The sequence below is a fragment of the Sorghum bicolor genome, chromosome 3 (genome assembly GCF_000003195.3).
Source record: "Sorghum bicolor cultivar BTx623 chromosome 3, Sorghum_bicolor_NCBIv3, whole genome shotgun sequence".
Classification (NCBI taxonomy): domain Eukaryota; kingdom Viridiplantae; phylum Streptophyta; class Magnoliopsida; order Poales; family Poaceae; genus Sorghum; species Sorghum bicolor.
Window position 1 is genome coordinate 73,946,794 of NC_012872.2, and position 20,612 is coordinate 73,967,405.

The 20,612-nt window shown below is 41.7% G+C and overlaps 3 protein-coding genes across 3 annotated transcripts; 1 reads left to right on the forward strand and 2 right to left on the reverse strand.

Moving 5' to 3' along the window:
* LOC8074123 (ABC transporter D family member 1) lies at positions 494-17,240 on the forward strand. Its single transcript, XM_002456957.2, has 42 exons — positions 494-698; positions 1,891-2,112; positions 2,228-2,510; positions 2,876-3,100; positions 3,540-3,737; positions 3,910-4,364; positions 4,839-4,977; positions 5,049-5,127; positions 6,206-6,444; positions 6,577-6,881; positions 6,971-7,082; positions 7,173-7,337; positions 7,541-7,640; positions 7,768-7,876; positions 8,058-8,148; positions 8,749-8,873; positions 8,959-9,108; positions 9,191-9,263; positions 9,557-9,737; positions 9,862-10,020; positions 10,199-10,345; positions 10,437-10,640; positions 10,727-10,881; positions 10,968-11,020; positions 11,103-11,181; positions 11,334-11,405; positions 12,147-12,301; positions 12,372-12,520; positions 12,715-12,956; positions 13,063-13,215; positions 13,324-13,518; positions 13,650-13,946; positions 14,088-14,255; positions 14,742-14,909; positions 15,024-15,104; positions 15,213-15,279; positions 15,476-15,573; positions 16,251-16,323; positions 16,416-16,486; positions 16,572-16,621; positions 16,708-16,820; positions 16,923-17,240. Exons 2-42 carry the CDS (start codon positions 2,051-2,053, stop codon positions 16,967-16,969), a joined length of 6,087 nt encoding a protein of 2,028 aa, XP_002457002.2. The 5' UTR covers positions 494-698; positions 1,891-2,050; the 3' UTR covers positions 16,970-17,240.
* Positions 11,807-12,962, reverse strand: LOC8077425 (ylmG homolog protein 1-1, chloroplastic). Its single transcript, XM_002459119.2, has 2 exons — positions 12,765-12,962; positions 11,807-12,671 (listed from the first exon to the last, which is right to left on the reverse strand). Exons 1-2 carry the CDS (start codon positions 12,888-12,890, stop codon positions 12,147-12,149), a joined length of 651 nt encoding a protein of 216 aa, XP_002459164.2. The 5' UTR covers positions 12,891-12,962; the 3' UTR covers positions 11,807-12,146.
* On the reverse strand, positions 17,652-20,547 carry LOC8077426 (protein phosphatase 1 regulatory subunit SDS22). The gene is made up of 10 exons (XM_002459120.2): positions 20,375-20,547; positions 20,204-20,275; positions 19,941-20,033; positions 19,751-19,832; positions 19,593-19,649; positions 19,195-19,259; positions 18,945-19,040; positions 18,763-18,849; positions 18,602-18,682; positions 17,652-18,529 (listed from the first exon to the last, which is right to left on the reverse strand). The coding sequence occupies exons 1-10, from the start codon at positions 20,459-20,461 to the stop codon at positions 17,840-17,842; spliced, it is 1,410 nt and encodes a 469-aa protein (XP_002459165.1). The 5' UTR covers positions 20,462-20,547; the 3' UTR covers positions 17,652-17,839.

Consider the following 20,612-nt stretch of genomic DNA (forward strand, 5'->3'; position numbering starts at 1 on the left):
CAAATTCGAAGCTTTTTTTTTTGTTATATAAGACCGTGTTTAGTTCATCCAGAAAAAAATTCGCGACACTGTAGCACTTTCAATTGTTTGTAGTAATTATTGTCCAATTATAGACTAACTAGGCTCAAAAGATTCGTCTCTTAAATTTCGACCAAGCTATGTAATTAGTTTTTATTTTTATTTATATTTAATACTTAATGCATGCGTCTAAAGATTCGATGTGACAGAAATCTTAAAAAATTTTAAATTTTAGGATGGAAGGCCTCAAGAGAGGGAAGGCACCAAATGTGCTTAGCTTCACACATGCAGTGCAGGGGCCAACCAGATAGAGGGAGACCGACCGTGGGGACGAGGGACCCGACTGGCTCTGACCCCAAGTAACCAATCCGCTGTGCCTGGGACGTGCGTGTTCTGTTCAGTTCAGTTCACACGGCACTTGCACACACATGTCGTACCGGTGAGGAACGGGACACGGAATCGCTTCTTCTCCTTCTCCTTCTCCTTCCCGTCGCCGTCTCTCTCTCTCTCCACCCTTTTCCTCTCCTATTTACCTCATGAGTAGTATTCTTTTTTGTATTTATTTATTTATTTATATCCGCCTCCTCAATTTTTTGTTTCCTCTCTCTCGCTGCGCGTCTTCGTCTCCTCCTGCGGACTGCGGTGGCGGCCGCCGGCGATCCCCGATCGGCGACACTCAGGTACCCACCCGCCCGACCCGCCGCTCTTCCAGCCCCACCGATTTCTGCTGCGTGTACGCATACCGCCGCTCGAATTCGATCGCCTCCCATCCCGCCGCTGCCGCTGATTCCGATTGACTCCTCGCTTTTCGTATCTAGTACTAGCAGCTCCTGCCTGTGCCGGTGGCGAAAAGCGGCTTTGCTTCCTTTTTGGAGGGGACGGACGGGGGATTTTTTTTTTCTTTTTTTCTTTTAATCTCAGCCCTGCCTGCATGCTTGCCGTGCTACGGGGGGGCGCCATTGCTGACGGCTGACCCCCTTTGGTGCTCTCCAACGCTCGTACTATGTCTCAACTAGAAAACTCTCATGCCAACCGAATTAATTCTGTTCACCTCCAACTGATTACTGCTGGTGCTGGAATAGTGTGTACTGGAGCAGGCCGCAGTTACTCTGCTTCCCCAACCCTTTATTTCTGCTTCTGCTGCATACTAGTTGTTGGGTGGGCGCTCCACTGCCAATCTTAAGTAGTATTGCTTACTGCAATGGAATCACTTCATTCAATCGCAAAACCGTGGTGCCCCATAGAACCTACCCTACCAATGTACTTGTACTGTATGAGATATGGCTTCATGTCGACAAGGGTCCCGTTCTCGGACAACATGTTTTTTACGGACCACTCCGTGCTATTGCTGCAGCTGGATGTTCCATTGGCAGACTAGACTGGATGTTCCATTGGCAGACTAGACTGGATGTTCCATTGGCAGACTAGACTGGCTGCTCATGCAGTTGGTTGGTGGGACCGTGGGAGGCAAGTTCAATCTCCTCCTCCATGTGTTTGGGCTCATGCTGATTCTGCTAATGTGATAAGCGTGACCCAGTTTCTGTTGTCAGCATAACAAGGTGGTTTATAGTTGGCTAGTTGTTATTAGTTGTAGCGGTTGATTTATGTGGACCAAGAGCACTGGAAAGTACCATGACCTCAACTACCGGCCTGCTGGTCATGACAGTGCTCTTTTAGATCCTCTAATGGTTCACATCCTTCAGCACTCCTGACACAGGAACCAATTCCTCTCATTGCTCCTTTCCTCTTATCTTTGCTATTTGTTAACTTATTATAGCTGCTAGTGATTTTATTTCCCATACCTTTCCTGAACAGCGTCGTCGCATTGCGTATTGAGTTGCCATGTAACAATGTTCTCTTTCATATTTGCAGATTCGAATTCTGTCCATTGCGCTGCACGGTAGCAGTAGACAATCTTGCTTCTCGGTGTTTTGCTTGTCTCTAGTTGATCATTCAGATGCCCGTACAGCTCAGTTGTTCTAGCTAGCTTTATATATATTATATCTGGTCGAAGAGGGCCAGTCTAGCAACAATGTCATCACTTCAGTTATTGCAACTAACAGAGCGCGGGCGCAACCTTTTGTCTTCAAGAAGGTATGCTATTGAGCTGATCCAGCAGTACTTATTTTAAAAGATTGATGAGTTCACCCTTATATAACTGTTACAACTAACCCATATTTCTTCTTCTTTTTTTTTTCTATTTTTACAGGAGAACAATCGCAATTGTTTCTGGGGCAGTACTTGCTGGTGGAACTTTAGCATATGCCCAGTCAGGTCGATGGAAAAAGCATCAGGAAGTAAATTCTTGCAGTGACGCAAACTCACATAGCAGTAATAACGGAAGAACTAGTCAGAATGGAATTGATGGTAAATTGGTTAAAACAAGGAAAAAGAAAAGTGGACTGAAGTCCTTACATTTTCTGGCTGCTATTTTACTTAAGAAGATTGGCCCGAATGGAACGAATTACCTTATTGGCTTGATATTAACAGCAGTAAGTTATACAGTATCCATCATTGTGTTTGTTTGAGTTAATTTGTCATGTTGATATTATAATGCTCTGCATATCAAATCATGCATGCAATCTTTGTGCTATTTTGAAAGTTTCCATTGTTTTAGCATGTTTTTGTTATCATTATTTGCATTTGCACTTGTATGTTAAGTCTTAAAATCTTTATCATTTTTGAGCTTGGCTTTCTGGACATGTATTTCCTGTTTTCCTTACCATCATGTGTATAATGTGACTTTGTATCTGCTAGTCTAGCAGTCCAGCTACATGTAAATCAAAGAATTTTATTATGCATACTTGCCTACATATCGTTCCAAAGCAGTAGGATGATGCATCCTATCTTTTTGCAGGTCTTGCGTACAGCTGTTGGCCACAGATTAGCAAAAGTACAAGGGTATTTATTCAGATCTGCATTCCTTCGGCGTATTCCGACCTTTACACGTCTCATTATCGAAAATCTTTTTCTATGCTTTCTCCAATCCACATTATATCAGACGTCAAAATACTTAACAGGATCCTTAGGCTTGCACTTCAAGAAAATCTTGACAGATCTTGTCCATGCTGATTATTTTGAGGTATGTTGGGTTATAAAGTTGGACCTCCCAATCCTATGCATTCTTTTTTCCTTGCAATTTCAAAATTTATTATTCTGCTTCCCACAGAACAATGAAATAACTCGCTTTTTCTCTGGAGTTCAGTTACCCTGGGAAAATTATATGGCACTGTGTATGAGTGATCACATAGGATTGATTAGTTCATCAACTAGCCTTATGCTTATGTTGTATGATGGACCAACCCATTATGGTTCCCAAACAAAAAAAGTTAGATTCCTAGCTAGGATCTGATGAACTAAAGATCGTCAAATTCTGGAAAATAAATACGTTATAATGATCGTTTTATCTCCCTGCACTTCTCATGCTGTGTTTATCAGATCCTCCCCCACCCCACCCTCCTCGCAGGATCATAGTGAATCTTCTATGTTCAGTTGAGTTGATTTTTTTTCCTTATGTTCAGAACATGGTGTACTACAAGATCTCACATGTTGATCATCGAATCTCAAACCCAGAGCAAAGGATTGCAAGTGACATACCAAAGTTCTGCTCAGAATTAAGTGACCTTGTACAAGATGATCTGGCTGCAATTATAGAAGGGTTAATATACATCTGGCGCCTATGCTCTTACGCAAGTCCAAAATATGTATTATGGATTCTGGTAATTCTTCTTTAGATCAACTGTTGCTTTTTATTATCTGCAAAAATGATGCAGTATGTACTGTTAGAAAATAAAGCTGATTTAGTTTGCTTCATATTTTAGAAAAAAAAGTTCTTATTTTACAAAAGACCATTCCTTCTTAGTTACATTCTTAACAAGTGTGTGCTTTCAGGCATATGTCTTAGGTGCTGGTGGTACAATTAGAAAATTTTCTCCTGCTTTTGGCAAGCTGAAGTCTATGGAACAACAGCTAGAGGGGGAATATCGCCAACTCCATTCACGATTGAGAACCCACGCTGAGAGTGTGGCGTTTTATGGTGGTGAGAACAGAGAAGCATCACATATTAAGCAGCGGTTCCGGGCACTTGTTAAACACTTGAATGTTGTTCTTCATGAAAACTGGTGGTTTGGCATGATTCAAGATTTTCTTCTGAAGTATCTTGGCGCCACTGTGGGAGTTATCCTAATTATTGAACCTTTCTTTGCGGGGAATCTTAAACCTGAATCATCCACCTTAGGACGGGCAGAGATGTTGAGCAATCTTCGCTACCACACCAGCGTGATAATATCACTATTTCAATCTCTTGGAACCCTTTCTATTGGTTCAAGGCGCTTAAATATTCTCAGGTAACTGCTGCATCCATTGTGTCAAATACCAATGCAACCTGTAGGTACACACTGATAAAGTGATCTAACCTGTATCCGGTCAATTACATACCTAAAGTGGATCCTGAAAAGTTCAGCTGTAAATGAAATATGTTACTTGTAAAATTGAGCAGTTTGCCCTATAAGTACTCACTTTCACTTCCTGAGAACTGTATTGGTAATTCATGTTAAAAAAACAAAACATAATCAACCAACCTAGGAGGAACTTGGGCGACTTTCTGAATAAGAATATGCACCCAAATTTGAGTCAAAGAGCACTTCAACCGTGTATGCTCAACCAACTGAGCTGTAAATTCATGTCTTAGATTATATTCTCAAATTGTGATATTATATATATTGTTAGTTTGGCTTCGACTTCATCATGCTGTGAGGATTATTTAAAGCTTCAAATTTCAAATGGTAGTGTTTTATGGTGATTGACTATTTCTTGTGCAGTGGTTATGCTAATCGTATTCATGAATTACTGGATGTCTCGCGTGAGCTATCTGGTGGTCGTGATAGATTGATTACTCAAAATTCCTCTGATGGAAATTATATCAGTGAGGCAAATTATATAGAGTTTTCAGGTGTTAAGGTAATAATATATCATAGCCATTTTCTATTTGTCTACCCTACATGAAGATTCTAAAAAATAATTTGTTACAGGTGGTGACACCTTCTGGGAATGTCTTGGTTGATAATTTGAACCTTCATTTGGAGTCAGGCTCTAATCTGTTGATCACTGGTAATCCTCTATTTTATTTTCTCCCATTAAATCTAGACCTGTGTTAGTTATTTGAACGCTTGCTCTAAAGGAAACTGAATCAATTATTGAGTATTTGAGTGTTCAAACTGCAATGCAAGAAGGAATGAGAAAGATCATGCAAGGATTTTTTTATTTCCTATTTAGTGCCCAAAAGTACTGGTTTATTATGATACATTGTGTTGGTGGTGAATTGATTTCCTAGTCCAATAGTTCCTGTTCACCTTAATTACTTGGAATCAGTCTTGAAATATGCTCCTCAGTCTGGAATTGCCTGATCTGTGGCTACAGGAAAAAGCAATTTGCATCTGTCTAACTTCAATGCTTTTGTCTTACTATTCAATTTTAGACATTTCTTTTTTTTCCTGATAACAAGGCAGAGCTCTGCCATTTTTGCCCCGCTGCATTGCTACACTAGCATCAGAGAAGAAAATAAGATACTATAGGTTGCAGCACCTGGAGAAATAACTAAAGAAAAGAAGCTAACCTGTAGAAAAGGGCTTGCAGCAAAAGGAGGAGCAGGCAGCCTGCGTTATATATTTATTCTGAATAGTATTGGTGTTCTTTCTGCCTGCCCTAAGATATCCTCTTCAGCTTAAAGGGCAATTAAAACTCAGTGTAGGCTGTTCCCAGATTCATTGCAGCCTGCGATATATATTTCTTCTGATTCTGAATATTATTATTGGTGTTCTTTCTGGCTGTTTACGTACCCTTAGATATCCTCTTCAGCTTAAAGGGCAATTAAAACTATTAAACCAAACCAGTGTAGGCTGTTTTCCCAGATGTATTGAGCTTGCTTGCATGGTTGATTGATTCTACTGATGATCACCTCTTGCATAATTTTTTCTTAAATAATTTGTTTGGCTTACATAGAAGAAAAGAGAAAAAAAAGAAAAAGAGAAAGCTAATCTCCTTGAGTGTGGGGAAGGTTTGTCAAGTAGAGGTTCTTTCTTGATGTTTTATGTGTATGCCTAATGCTGTTTTATATCTATATGCTTTTGCTTTATGGAAGTTGCAGCTATGGGATTAATTTTATGATGTGCCTTAACTTCTATTTCAGGTCCCAATGGTAGTGGAAAAAGCTCCCTTTTCCGTGTTCTTGGTGGTCTGTGGCCGATGGTATCTGGTCATATTGTCAAACCTGGTGTTGGTTCCAATCTCAACAAGGAAATATTTTATGTGCCCCAGAGACCATATACAGCTGTCGGAACACTTCGCGACCAGTTAATCTATCCACTCACAGCAGACCAAGAGACTGAACCACTCAGCTATGGTGGCATGGTGGATCTTCTAAAGAATGTAATAACAATCATATCTATGTAGTTCATAAGTTAGCCTCTCAAAGCATTATCATCATCTTTTCACTTTGTTTTTGTAAGCAACTGAAAAATAATAAACTAGGAAATCCTTAATGTTGCCTGTTGGTTGCAGGTTGATCTGGAATACTTGCTAGAACGCTATCCTCTTGATAAGGAAGTTAACTGGGGTGACGAATTGTCTCTTGGTGAGCAGCAAAGATTAGGAATGGCTAGACTGTTCTATCATAAGCCAAAGTTTGCTATCCTGGATGAATGCACTAGTGCTGTGACAACTGATATGGAAGAGCGCTTCTGCAAAAGGGTTCGAGCAATGGGCACATCATGCATAACAATATCTCACCGTCCAGCATTAGTTGCATTTCATGAAATAGTTTTATCCTTAGATGGTGAAGGAGGGTGGAATATTCAGGACAACAGGTTACAGAGATATACTTCTATATTCTTTTTTTATTTCAAAAATTTCGAGCACTGAAAAAGCAATGTTGAAATTGATTTTATTCTTTTAGAAATGGTTCTTCCTTCTCTCCTGAACTTGAGTTTGATGTGCTCGAGTCATCAGAAAGTGATCGCAAGTCTGATGCACTTACTGTTCAAAGGGCTTTCATCACCAGCACAAAGGTACTTACTATGTTTTTAGAATATCACCTATTTCCTCCATGTGTTATTATTTGGCTCATCTTCTATCTTTAACTGGATTCTGTTTCCCAGGGCAATTCATCAATGAAGCCCAAGAAGCTGTCCTATTCAACAGAGGTCATAGCATCTTCGCCCATTGTGGAGATAGAACATACAGTACAATCATCTATTGTCACACAATTGCAATGCTCTCCAAGACCTTTGCCTGTCAGAGTTGCTGCAATGTCTCAAATACTGGTACGCAGTTTTATTTCATAATCCATTTTAGATTTAGGATTTGCTCTGCTTCTGTTCATTGATTTAATTCCTCTTGGACCTGATATAACATGTGATTTTTGAAGATATTAGAAGATTAAATCTTAAATTGGATTAATATATAAACATTCCATGTGTTATAAATTCTTCAGTTCTAATATTGTTCCTAAATATTCGATTGCCAGGTTCCAAAGCTATTTGATAAACAAGGAGGGCAGCTGCTTGCAGTGGCGCTACTTGTATTCTCCCGCACTTGGATTTCAGATCGTATAGCTTCATTGAATGGTATGCTGTTTGATAAGCAAGTAGGCAGTTGCTTGCATTGACACCATTTGTATTCTCTTTGCTAACTACACAAACTAGAACTGATGCGTGCACTATATACTAATACTAATATATTTGATTGTGACAGGAACAAGTGTTAAGTATGTCTTGGAGCAGGACAAAGCTGCCTTCATTCGTTTGGCTGGCATCAGTGTGCTGCAAAGTGCAGCTAATTCCATCGTGTCACCCTCACTGAGGTAATTTGTGTTTCCACTCATTTGAAGTATTTTCTAGATACTAAATTTGTTTCCTGATAGAATCTTCACTGCATGAATGATGAATCCAACTATCATTCGTCCAGGCATACAAAGCTGTGGAATTAACTAATTTATAATTATAATAATTGGTTCCATGATCTGATTGATTGTTTCTTCACAGGAATCTTACTTCAAGAATTGCCCTTGGATGGCGGATTCGCATGACCAATCATCTGCTTCAATATTATTTGAAAAGAAACGCTTTTTACAAGGTGAGCTTTTTTCCCATTGAATACTTACCCAGGCTTTTATTGCACTATGTGGCAGTGTTTTTTTTACCCTTTATTGTTTGTTTTTTGCATGACATGCATACAATCATCTATTCATCTTGTATTAAATGAACAAGCGTTCGAAACTGGCATAGAATCCTGGCTATTGAATCTTCAAATTAAGTTTGGTTCATGTCATCATGTGCATCTGGTTTGAGATTATCACATGTGTGTCTATATGCTGTACAACCTCAGTCTGGTACTATCTTGTTTTTGTCCCATGTGTATATCTCGAGTAATTGAATAAACAGGGTCTTCAGAATGTGACAGTTTGACACTGGTATTTTTACTCTGCATTTGGCACTTAGTACCTGATTAATCTGTTCGTAAACATTTCTTGGGCTGTTAACTTCCCTGAAAGTTGATACTGAAAATATAAGGTGGACGATTTCAAAGGCATGGTACTGAGTTTTGTACATCAACCGGGTTGTTTTGTATTTATATAAGTTGGCTATTATTTTGAAATTTTGGTAGATTTTGCATCGTGTGGAGCGTAATATTTATGTTTTCCACGAGAACTGAGCACTTTAGCTTATCTTGCAGGTATTCAACATTTCAGGTATGAGTATGGATGCAGACCAAAGAATGACACATGATGTAGAGAAGTTGACCAATGATCTTGCTGGCTTGCTCACTGGTATGGTGAAGCCACTAGTTGATATTATTTGGTGAGCCTCTCTCATGATCTCATAGTTTTGGCCATGCGTTTCTTAATACTGGGCTTTTGTTTCTAACCCTATTGGAATTCACCAGGTTTACATGGAGAATGAAGCTTTTGTCTGGGCGAAGAGGGGTTGCTATACTGTATGCTTACATGTTCCTAGGTCTTGGTTTTCTAAGAGCTGTGTCCCCTGACTTTGGTGATCTTGCAAACAAAGAACAAGAACTTGAAGGCACGTTCAGGTTAGTAATACTTGCATTGGCAAAGTTTACTTTCATATATTCTGAAAAGATTTAATTTGTTGGCCCTGTAACCTTTATCAAGGTTCATGCACTCAAGATTGCGGACACATGCTGAGTCAATAGCTTTCTTTGGTGGTGGATCAAGGGAGAAAGCTGTAAGTTTCTTCATAGTACATGAATGCTGCACAAAATTATTACATGTCTGTATTGTGTCGCTTCTGAACTTGTGTTGTCTGGTAGTTTATATACTTTATTTTTAATCAGTCTTATGGTTCAATTAAAATCCCAAATACCAAGTGCTGTATATGTTGTTAATTCACAAGTTTATATGTTGATTAAATCATAATGCTAAAAATACAATTTTGTATTTTATTTTGTCATCTGATACATGATCTATTCTTGGTAAATTTTTGTGCCCTCACATTCCGCTTTTCCCTCCAAAAAACAGATGATTGACGCTAAATTCACGACATTGCTCAACCACTCGAAGGTTCTATTGAGAAAAAAATGGCTTTATGGTATTTTTGATGATTTTGTGACGAAACAGCTTCCTCATAATGTGACATGGGGGCTGAGTATGCTATATGCTTTGGAGCACAAGGGAGACCGAGCTTTGACTTCAACTCAAGGTTGGCATTAATCTTGAAAGTTCCATTATTTAAAACAAAATCTTGGCAAAGCTTCCATTTTTGTGTGTGGTGTTCCTTTTGGCATAGAGTTTTGAAAGTATGCTCTCATGTTTTGGAATTGCAGGGGAGCTGGCACATGCTCTGAGGTTCTTGGCATCTGTGGTGTCACAAAGCTTCATAGCGTTTGGTGATATTCTTGAGTTACACAAGAAGTTCCTTGAACTCTCTGGTGGTATTAACAGAATATTTGAGCTTGAGGAGCTTCTACAGGCATCACAAAGCAGTAAGTGTCAATTCATACTGAAATTTAGTGGCGGTGGTGGTAGTAGTAGGTAGTGGTATGACAGGTTGATTGTAACTGAATATTTGTAGTTCACAAATGATCAATTTGGATTTATATATCTTTCTCTCTTGATGTTGTCACTTGCTTGCACCTGAATACTGTTCTGCTGTTCATCTAGATCCTGTCGTGCCTTCTGATGCTATAAATGCCACTTCTGAAGAAATAATTTCCTTCCGTGGCGTGGATATTGTAACACCATCACAGAAACTATTGGCTAGCCAATTGTCTTGTGATGTATCTCAAGGGAAAAGCCTTCTTGTGACTGGTATATCATGTTGCAGCTTTTGTTTGAGTTAAGTTTAGCAACATATTGACATTGTTTCTCTAATCTCTGCTATGGTTTCTATTCCTCGAAGGTCCAAATGGTAGCGGCAAGAGTTCTATTTTTAGGGTGCTCCGAGGTTTGTGGCCCATTGCTTCTGGTAGACTTACCAAGCCATCTGAAGGAATTTTTAATGTTCCTCAACGCCCATATACTTGTCTTGGAACCTTGAGGGATCAAGTTATATACCCTCTCTCTCATGAGGAGGCAAAGTTGAAGATGCTCTCATATGAAACAAGTAGGTGCCACCTATCTTTGTTTCTTGCTGTTATTTTGAATTTAGTAACATTCAAAGCTATATGTATATTTACATTGGTGATGTAGGTGACAAGTCTACCGCTTCCAAGATGTTGGATGATCACCTGAAGACGATTCTAGAGAATGTCCGCTTGGTGTATCTTCTAGAAAGAGAAGGCTGGGATGCTACTCCTAACTGGGAAGATATTCTGTCCTTGGGAGAACAGCAGAGGCTGGGGATGGTCAGTGATTAAGACCAATATTTATTGACTTAAACAAATGAATATCTCTACCTTTGTGCTAAGTGGGAGAGCTGCTTTCTTTTCAGGCTCGTCTGTTCTTTCACTGTCCTAAATATGGCATCCTCGACGAATGCACTAAGTATGTCTCAATGTTTTTCATATTTTCGTTTCATTTCTTGAGCACACACTGTGCACACTTATGAAGAAGCTACTCTTTGCAGTGCCACAAGTGTGGACGTTGAAGAGCATTTATACAGGCTAGCAACCAACATGGGCATAACAGTTATCACATCCTCACAAGTAAGTATTCATCATACTCTTCTTATTTCGAGCTGGCAGTTCCCTTGCCGTAGCCCCTCGCAGTTTTTTTTTGTGTCTTTCCTGCTCATTCGTGAAATACGTACGTATGAGTGTATGACTGAGTCCCTCTGTTTTTTTTTTTTTTTTCGCAGAGGCCTGCTCTGATTCCCTTCCATTCCTTGGAACTGAAACTCATTGATGGCGAAGGAAAGTGGGAGCTTTGTTCCATCCACCAATAACCAATGCCATCAGCTGATTTTCATCGTTAGCTACCTGTCAGTTGTACAAAGTACTGTTGTCACCAATTTATGCTTCATCAGAGGAGGCAATTACAAGTTGCAAAGCACATGAAGAGACTCGTCCACTCGGGGTGCAGAGTGTGTGACGGAGCCTTACTTTTTGTTGAAGATTTTCTCTCTTTTTTTTCTCTCCCCCTTTGAATTTTTTTGCGATACAGAAGGGAGGAAGGAAATATACACCAGTCAGTGTTAGGAGGAAAGGTTATAGATGGGAACATTGGGGCTGCAGGCTTCAGCGGGATAGCATAGTACATAGTCCTAGCATGATATGTCAGCCTGATTGATTTTTATACGAGAGAGACACAGAATAAGTTGGCCGCAGTGACTGAAATCAAATGGTGGCGTGTGGAAATATTTATGGTCTGTATCAAAATGGACAAGGCACGAAGGGTGCCTTTGTAAATGACAACTAATTTATAGGAAATTAATCTCTCTCTCTCTCTCTCTCTCTCTCTCTCTCAAATCATACGTTGTCCATCATATATAGTTTGATCCGAAGCTGCAAACCATATTACTCTGTTGATGCAGAGCCGTCTAGTTTTGCGGTGATTGCCTCTTCTCAAATATAAAATGATGCGCGCTATATTGTTACAATGGATGACACGATGGATGAATCGGAGAAAGCAAAATGCAGTGCGTGCTAGTGCTGCACGCAGTGGTGGGTAGCTAGCGCTGCTGCGAGAGCAGGACGAGCAGGCCCTGTGGGCCGACGAGGATCTCGCTGAGGAAGCTGACGAGTCCAAACCAGACGACGGGCGTGACGTCGACGCCGCCGAGCGGCGGGATGAGCCTGCGGGTGACGGCGAGGAACGGCTCCGTGGGCGCGTACGCCACCACGTAGGGGAACTCCGTGACGGGGAGCCTCGGGTACCACGACATGACGATCCGCAGGATGAAGAGGAAGCCGAACGCCGACAGCACCGGCCCCGCCACGCCCGCCACCGCCTTCGCCGTCGCCGGGTCCAGGTCACCCAGCACCGCCACCGCGCGGTACAGGGTGTCCACCAGCGACGGTCCCGATTCCACCACCCCGGCGGCTGGTAAAGCTTGACATGGTGGTAGCGCTGCCGTGGCGACTACGGCGGCGGCGGCGAGCAGGCCGCCGCGCGCGCGAGCTCCCACCGTCGTTGGCTGCTTGCTTGGCGCTAGGTGCTGCACCGGGGCATTGACATTGCCTCTTTCCGAGCGGGGCTGTTTTGCACATGACAAGAATTGGACGTCGGTATGAATTAAGAATCGATCAGGGAAGATGGACGTGGGCATGGATCAAAGGAAGCAAGTGACCTTGGTGGTGGCCGCGACGGCGAGGCACCTCCATCTCCTAGCGGGTCGTCTGGCGGAGAAGATGGAAGAGACGGTCCTGGGCATGGAAGGCTTGGGAGCTACGAGCAAGGACGCCTCCATCTCCATGAGAGGCAATGGTGGAAGCAGCAGCTGCAGCTCCTGCCACTGCCTCTGCTTGGCCTTCTTGTGTTCGTTTGGATAAGGGAAAGAAAAGGACACCACGACAGGTGCGCGCCATCTTTGTACTGGGCCTAAGCCCAACCCAATAGCAGCAGAAGCAATGGCGAAGGCCCATTAGGAAGTAAAACCCAAAGCCAACCCTACGGCCCAACAATCCAAACACCAAACACCTTCGCCTTCCCGTCCCTTCCCCCGAGTCGCCACCGGACTTACACCGCCGTCGCCTCCGATGCTCTCCAGGATGCTGCCGCGGCTGCGCTCCTCCGCCCGAGTAAGCCACCCTCCGCTTCTCCTCTCTCTCTTTCCTGTTACCGACAACCGATGCTGCTTAGTGCTTTCGCTCACGCTTCGCCGCTCCCGTCCCATCGCGGGGACGCAGGTGTGCGGACAGGAACCCGCGGCGGCGGCGCGACGGCTCTCCGCAGCTGAAGCCTTCGCTGAGTGTGAGGGCTCACTCCTGCGCCCTCTTCCCGGGCTGGACCTCCCGCCGTGCCTCCCCGACAACCTGAGCCGCAGTCCCACCCGGGTCACCACGCTCCCCAACGGCCTCCGCATCGCCTCCGAGGACATCCCGGTAATGCACAGCACACAGTCGCTGTACCGCCCGAAAATACCCCCCCCCTTTTTCTCCTGCTGTTCCTTTCTATTTTCTCCAGTGCGGGTTGATTCATTCTGAAGCTGCTTTGCGGGGCTCGTCTCCGGCAGGGTCCTTCTGCGTGCATCGGTTTCTTCGTCAACTCCGGCTCCGTCTACGAGTCCGGGGAGACCACCGGCGTCTCGCACATGCTGGAGAGGATGGCCTTCAAGGACACCAAGCACCGGAGCCACCTCAACATCGTGCACGAGCTCGAGCTTGCTGGGGGCAACGTCGGCGCCTCAGCCTCCAGGGAGCAGATGGTCTACAGCTATGATACGCTCAAGGGATACATGCCGGAGGCTCTCGAGATCCTCATTGACTGCATGCGCAACCCGCTCTTCCTCCAGGAAGAAGTCGAACGGCAGGTGACGATGGACTGGACTCGTTCCTCAGTAGATGCCTTTTTTTTTTGGCGATCGTGCGAAGCAAGTATTTGTTCTTCAGTAGATGCTCTCTCGAGTGCTTCAGTGTTTGGTCACTGATTTACTGTCGTCCTGTTTTGTCAGCTGGTCCTTGCTCGAGAAGAAGTCCAGGAGCTGCAGAAGAACCCTGAGAGGTTTCTTCATGAACAGCTTAACCTTGTTGGATTTTCGGGTGCTCTTGCAAATCCGCTAATAGCTCCTGAGGATGCCCTTGCGAGAATTAATGACAAAATTATTCAAAAATTCTATAGTGTAAGGTCACTTTTCCCCCCCTTTATTCATTTGATTTCTGCATTCCTCATAAGAATTGACTTACTGACCACACCTTGGCAGTATCAGATTAAACTAGTCAGCACGGAACATATATATATTTAAGTTATGGTAGGTACTTTGTCATTTAGGTTCATAACTTAATGTTATCAGTTCACAAATACTGCATAATGGTTCTTCAAGCTGTCTAATTTAATGCTGGAATGCAATTCTTACTACTCAGGTAACACACAAGAACTTATCAGCACTGAAATAGTCAGTATGCCTTGACTGCAATTGTAGAAAAGACTAAGAGAATGCTGCAACCATTTGATGCTAATGTGTTATTGCTCATGATACCATAGATAAGCCAAAATTACTAGCATGTCTTTGATCTATATGGTTATTTTTCTGTTTCCTTCCCAAAAATTGATGAAGCATTATTATACAAAAAGATTGAGAATAATGGTAATGGTATGTATGTAACAGGAAAATTTTACTGCTGATCGTGTGGTTCTAGCAGCATCAGGTGTTGATCACGAACACTTGCTAGGCTATGCAGATCTTTTGTTGAAAGATTGGCACAAGGGGACCCCAATAGAAAAGCCAAAGTCTACATATGTTGGTGGAGATTCCAGACACAAAGCAGATTCAGATGTAATATGATCTTTCCACTCTATATGGGCTATATATACCCCTTTTCATTTGGTGTTTTCCTTTTGTTCTAATTCGATGTACTGGATATAGTCTTCTCATCTTGCTGTCTTGCAGATGACACATGTTGCATTAGCTTTTGAAGTGCCAGGGGGCTGGCTCCAAGAGAGAGACGCTACAATTATGACTGTCATACAGGTGGAGCTAATGATTACGAGTTTTCTTGTAACTAGCTGGGGTACATTGATCCCAACTTCCTATCTAATTGTTAATCCATGAATCATACACAATAATTACATTTGGCAGACTTTAATGGGTGGTGGTGGTTCATTCTCCTCTGGTGGTCCTGGAAAAGGGATGCATTCACGGCTTTGTAAGTCCTGAACACTTGATGATTGTTCAACTCTTTAGATTGCGTAAAATCTAAAAAACTGTGCTACACTTTAGAATTATGTCACATGCTGCATTATCTATATTTTTTGTTTCTTTGTTTTACTGTATTAGAGACTTTTTTTTGGTGGGTGAAATATTTCTGATGAAGGCTATGCTCAATTGTTGTTTCTTTGCAGATCTACGTGTCCTAAATAAATATCACTCTGTTGAGTCTTTTTCTGCATTTAGTAATGTATATGACAGCAGTGGCCTCTTTGGTATCTACTTAACCACGGTGAGCTAATCTTTTCTTAATTAAACTTGTTCTAAAGTTTGTAATATGATATTTCATTTACCAGGAATTGTTTCCATAGAAATGATATCATTTATGACCGTTTCAGACCATAACCGTATTTAAACTTTTGATCTTCTAATTTCTTTTAGCACCGTATATAGTTAAATTGAAAAATATGGTGAGCTTCCCATCGACCGGGGAATTGTTTCCATATAGAAAATATCTTTACTGACCATTATCATCCCTAATTAAGGCCAACTTTTTCATCCTGCTTTTATCCCTCGAGGGGAAAAAAAATACCTACACAACTCCCAGTGGGCACTGATTGGTCTTGAACTTGATGTATCTTTGCTGTCCATTGTCTTCCTGCTAGTGTTAGGATGGCCCATCAGTCTATAGAAAATGCACAATATGAATAAGAACAGTAGTGATTGAACTCAGTCAACATGATCATCTGTTTGCCTACTATTTAACATGGTGGGTATACCTGTTTAGCTTTCTCACTGAAAAGTATGGCTGGAGATATGTTTCACATCTTAGAGCAGTCAACTGTAACATGAACAACAGTTTGGTTCGTGCAGCAACTATGCTTTTGTTACGCATGACAGATTTTACTTTTCTTCTTTGTATAGGGTTCTGATATGTGTATTATTTTTTGCCTATTTTGACTAGTGCAGCCATCAGATTTTGTGGCAAAGGCTGTTGATATCGCAATAAGTGAATTAGTTGCTGTTGCAACTCCTGGAGAAGGTATGAATGATGTCCTACTTGGTTGAAAAGCTTGGCTAGTGGCTATTCGTTTTCACTGCCTGTTCTAAAACTTCTGGTCTGTGTGTGCTCAGTGACAGAGGTTGAACTGCAACGAGCGAAAAACTCAACGATTTCATCTGTATTAATGAATCTTGAATCTAGGGTAATCATGAATCCCTGGTCTATTTCCTGTTTCCTGTCAGATATTTCTTAATAAGACTTGTCATTCTCTGTTAACATTACTGCAGGTAGTTGTTGCAGAAGATATTGGAAGGCAGATGTTATCTTATGGTTGCAGGTAAGTCTGTATGCTAGGTACTTCAGTGTTAATTTTGCTTGCGTAGTAAACTATTGATCCTTTTTTCTGCTTTGTTGCCATAACAGGAAGCCTATTGACTACTTCCTTCAATGTATGGAAGAAATTACTCTAGATGATGTTGCAACATTTGCTAGGAAGATGCTAGCTTCGCAACCCACAATGGTTAGCTGGGGAAATGGTACGTTTGTTATTGTTCTCATCCTAGGTTTGAAGTATAGTTGATCTATTAACTTGAACATGCAACTTGCGACTTAATGTGATTTCCTTACCCTTGCTGCAGTTGACAAAGTTCCTCCATATGAATTTATTTGCAAGCGGCTACAATAGTACCCCTACACAAATGACCTCAGGTGGACTTGAAGGATCCTTTTGTGGAAAACTAAACAATCACTTGTATGAAGTGCCCTAGCTCAGAGACTGCTTTTCTTCTGGACATGTAATTTAGTGAGCTTAGGATTTCAGCATCTACATTCAATTGTAACTGTTCAAACAGCACATAGTAAATGAGAGAGGCTGACGAAAGGGGAAAAAATGGAAGTTCCTTTGCAAAAATCAACCGTCCCTCCATGGCTCATTTGTGCTTTATTGTCATGTTTAACATGCATTTTTATGTCCATTTTCTGCATTTCCTGCATAAACGGCTTTTGGTTGATGGGTGATAAACTAATACCGTGTTTGGTTTGGGGAATGGAGTGATCCATTCCTCTCTTTTTTATTTGTTTTTATAGAATGGAATTAAGTGTCCATCACCATCTTATTTCTCATAAGTTAGTACTCACTCCATTACAAATTACAAGACATTTTGGTCTTTTTATATATTCATTTATTTTACTATGTATCTAGATATAGCACATATATAAGTGAAAAGCAAAACCTATAGAAAAGCTAGAATTTTTTATAATTTGGAATGGAGGGAGTAGCTTATAATTAGTGCAAGCATGAGAAATATAGTTATTCCACCAAAGTTATGGGTTGAACACTTTTAACTGATGAGCTGAAACATTTTGTCTTAGAAATTTCCAAACCATGACACTGGTAGTTCAAATGTTCCAAGCGCAGGTGACCCAAAACATTGTTCAGCAGAACCGGATGGTGGTTGTTATATTAGTTCTTGTAGCAACGCGATTCTACAAAAGAATTACATGAAACGATATTCATCAGGCAGCAAACTTATGGTACCAGGGAGCTAGGCGCTACTCATCCATCCCATCCTGACAGGCCAAGCCCTCCTGCTCCCACCTCTGGCATTGAGGAAAACATCTTAAGAGCTGAGGAGTCAGTGATGGTGACAACACCTTTTGATTTCTTTCTCTTCTTCGTGTGATCAATTACCAGACCTCCAATAAATTTTTCATCAGGAGCTGCTTCCTGGGTTGAGCTGTCCTTTGGCTTAGTTTCTGGATTGCCCACATTAGAAAACATTAACTCTGCAAATGAGATTTCTGTATTGTCAATTCCTTCAGCATCTACATCTTCTTCGTCAACAAATTTCTTCCTCTTGGCTTCCTTCTTGCCCTTCATGCTGGTATCATAGGCAGAAGATTGAACGTCTTTGTTCTTTAAGTTACTGTTATTGGCATGGTCTAGCTCTTCAGATTTCTTCGTCTTAGCTTCCTTCTTGACCTTTTTCCTTTCCTTACCATCTGGCACTTCAAGTTTACCAGGGTTTGAAGTGGTGACACCTGTGGAAACACTCTGGACTTCAAGCTCTTCAAGGCCCATTAACTCTTGTTTAGATTTCTTCCTTTTATCCTTCTTTGTATCAATCCCAATGGAGTCTTTATCTTTGCTCACAGCATTCTCTTTTCTAGAGGTCTTATCACTCTTGGAGGTGGCCTCTAGGGGCTTTGCATTCAATATGCGCAAGGTTGGCACAAATTTCTTAACCTGAGAGAACACTATAATTACTACAGAATTGCAGCACATACAAAAAAAATCAAGTTGGTCAGGGGGAATCACCTTTTTGACAAGACTGTCTTTGTCAGAAACAGGATTTCCCTGCAAATTAAGGTTCCTCAAGTAGCGCAATTCAGAAAGTACCTGGCAACGAAACAAGTGAATGTTAAAATTAAAAAAAAAAATCATGAAAGATTAATTGGCAAACAGTGATAGGTGCAAACCTTCAAATCTGAACTACTCTCAATGAAGTTATTGCCCAAATCAAGGTTCAAGATCTTCACATTTTTGGCCAAATCTGAAGGGATTGTCTGTAGATTCAAACCAAAAGTCACAGTCATCAAGTGCAATAGACAAATTTATGTTAGGACACAAAGTGCAAAAAGGACCACCAATGAAATCATACACTGATCTTGTTGTGAGAAAGCCTAAGTTCCTTCAGTTCCACACACTCGGCAAGAGAAGATCCAATATTTTCTATTTGGCAGTGAGACAAGGATAGCTATGGAAAGAAATAACAGTGAGATATTAGTCATTCAGAGTTAGAAATAGGCTGGTCTTTTAAAAAAAAAGAAGTTAGAAATAGGCTCGACACAGAAGAAACAACACATTCTTTTTCTATAGTTATGTAATAAGGATAAAGAAATGAATAATACCTTTTTCATAGACTTAGCCTTGACCAAAGCATTGCCGATGGTAAAAACAGGATTCTTAGAGAGAACTGCAGCAGAGTAAATGTTACAACTAAGTGAAGGGAAACATAGTTATCTATTGTCTCATAGCTCCTATATGAAAACATTTTTTTTATTAGGCGATTGGTTTGAAATATAAATATAGAAGGAGAAGCAAAACAAATGTCACGTGCACAAAACCTATTATTAACATGCAAATTTCTGTAGTTGTAATAACAAAGTCGTGAACAGCATTGCATATCATGATCTCTTAATGGAAAAGGTGCTGATCATCTTATTTTAAGAAAAGGATGAAGTATGCGTCAACAGGGTAAAGTAATCCAGTTAAAGCTACTACACATGCGCGGTTTCGATTTACATACCAAGTGTATTCAACTGTTGCAACCGATCAAGCTTGCAGATGGAAGAAATATTGTTATCTGCATTAGAAATTGCAAAGTTTCTCTTATGAAATCAAGTATATTACCAACAAGGGAAATGGGAGTAACAAACAGTGTAGAGTATTCATCAATTGCATTACCATTCAGAATCAATGCTCCCAGGCTTGTTAAAGATGCAACCTCATCCATTTTGGTAAGTTTGTTCTTGCCAGCATTCAGTACCTGTACAACACCACCCAAGTGAGGCGACTCAAAGTAACGTGTAAGATTCAGTACTGAATTAGGTTACACATGGAAATGCATGGAGGGAGAGGCGGAGAGGTATGTCACCTGCAGCTTTGAGAGCCCCTCAACACCTTTTAAGCTCACAAGCTTGTTTTCGATAACCGAAAGCCACTTCAAATTGGCACAGGAGGACAAACCCTTGGTAACATAAAAGCAAGAATTTCAACCAAAAATAGGCTCATATAAACAACCCCGTTGAGGTTCAAACAGTAGCAGGCAATATGAAGCACTAATGCGCTATGTCTCCATGCATTGCTCATTTACCACTACTTGTTTATTTATGCTGTAACAATAACAACAAGAGGTACCTCGAGGGTGACGAGGCAGTTGTAGCCGAGGTCGAGGCGCTCCAGGTTCTTGAAACTGCTCAGGCACGACACCTGCGCACCCACCACGCAGCAGCAGCACAAAGGACTGTGAGTAACAGAGCAGCTGCACGCACGGGCCGAAGGAGAGTGAGAGACCTCCACCCCACTTACGTCGGATAGCGCGCGGTGTGTGAGGTTGAGGGACGTGGCGTTGGTCCCCGCCTCGCGCGCCGCCTGCTCCTCGGTCAGCCGCCCCATCGCCGCCGCCGCCAAGTGATTAGTCGCTACTCGCTATGGCGTTTGCCCCCTTTGAGCTCCCTTCTTTCTCGAGTACCCTAACGGCGCCCTCCGTTGGCCGTTGACGGTCTCTTACTGGTGGGCCTCCAACTTGTAGTGGCCTAGTGGGACC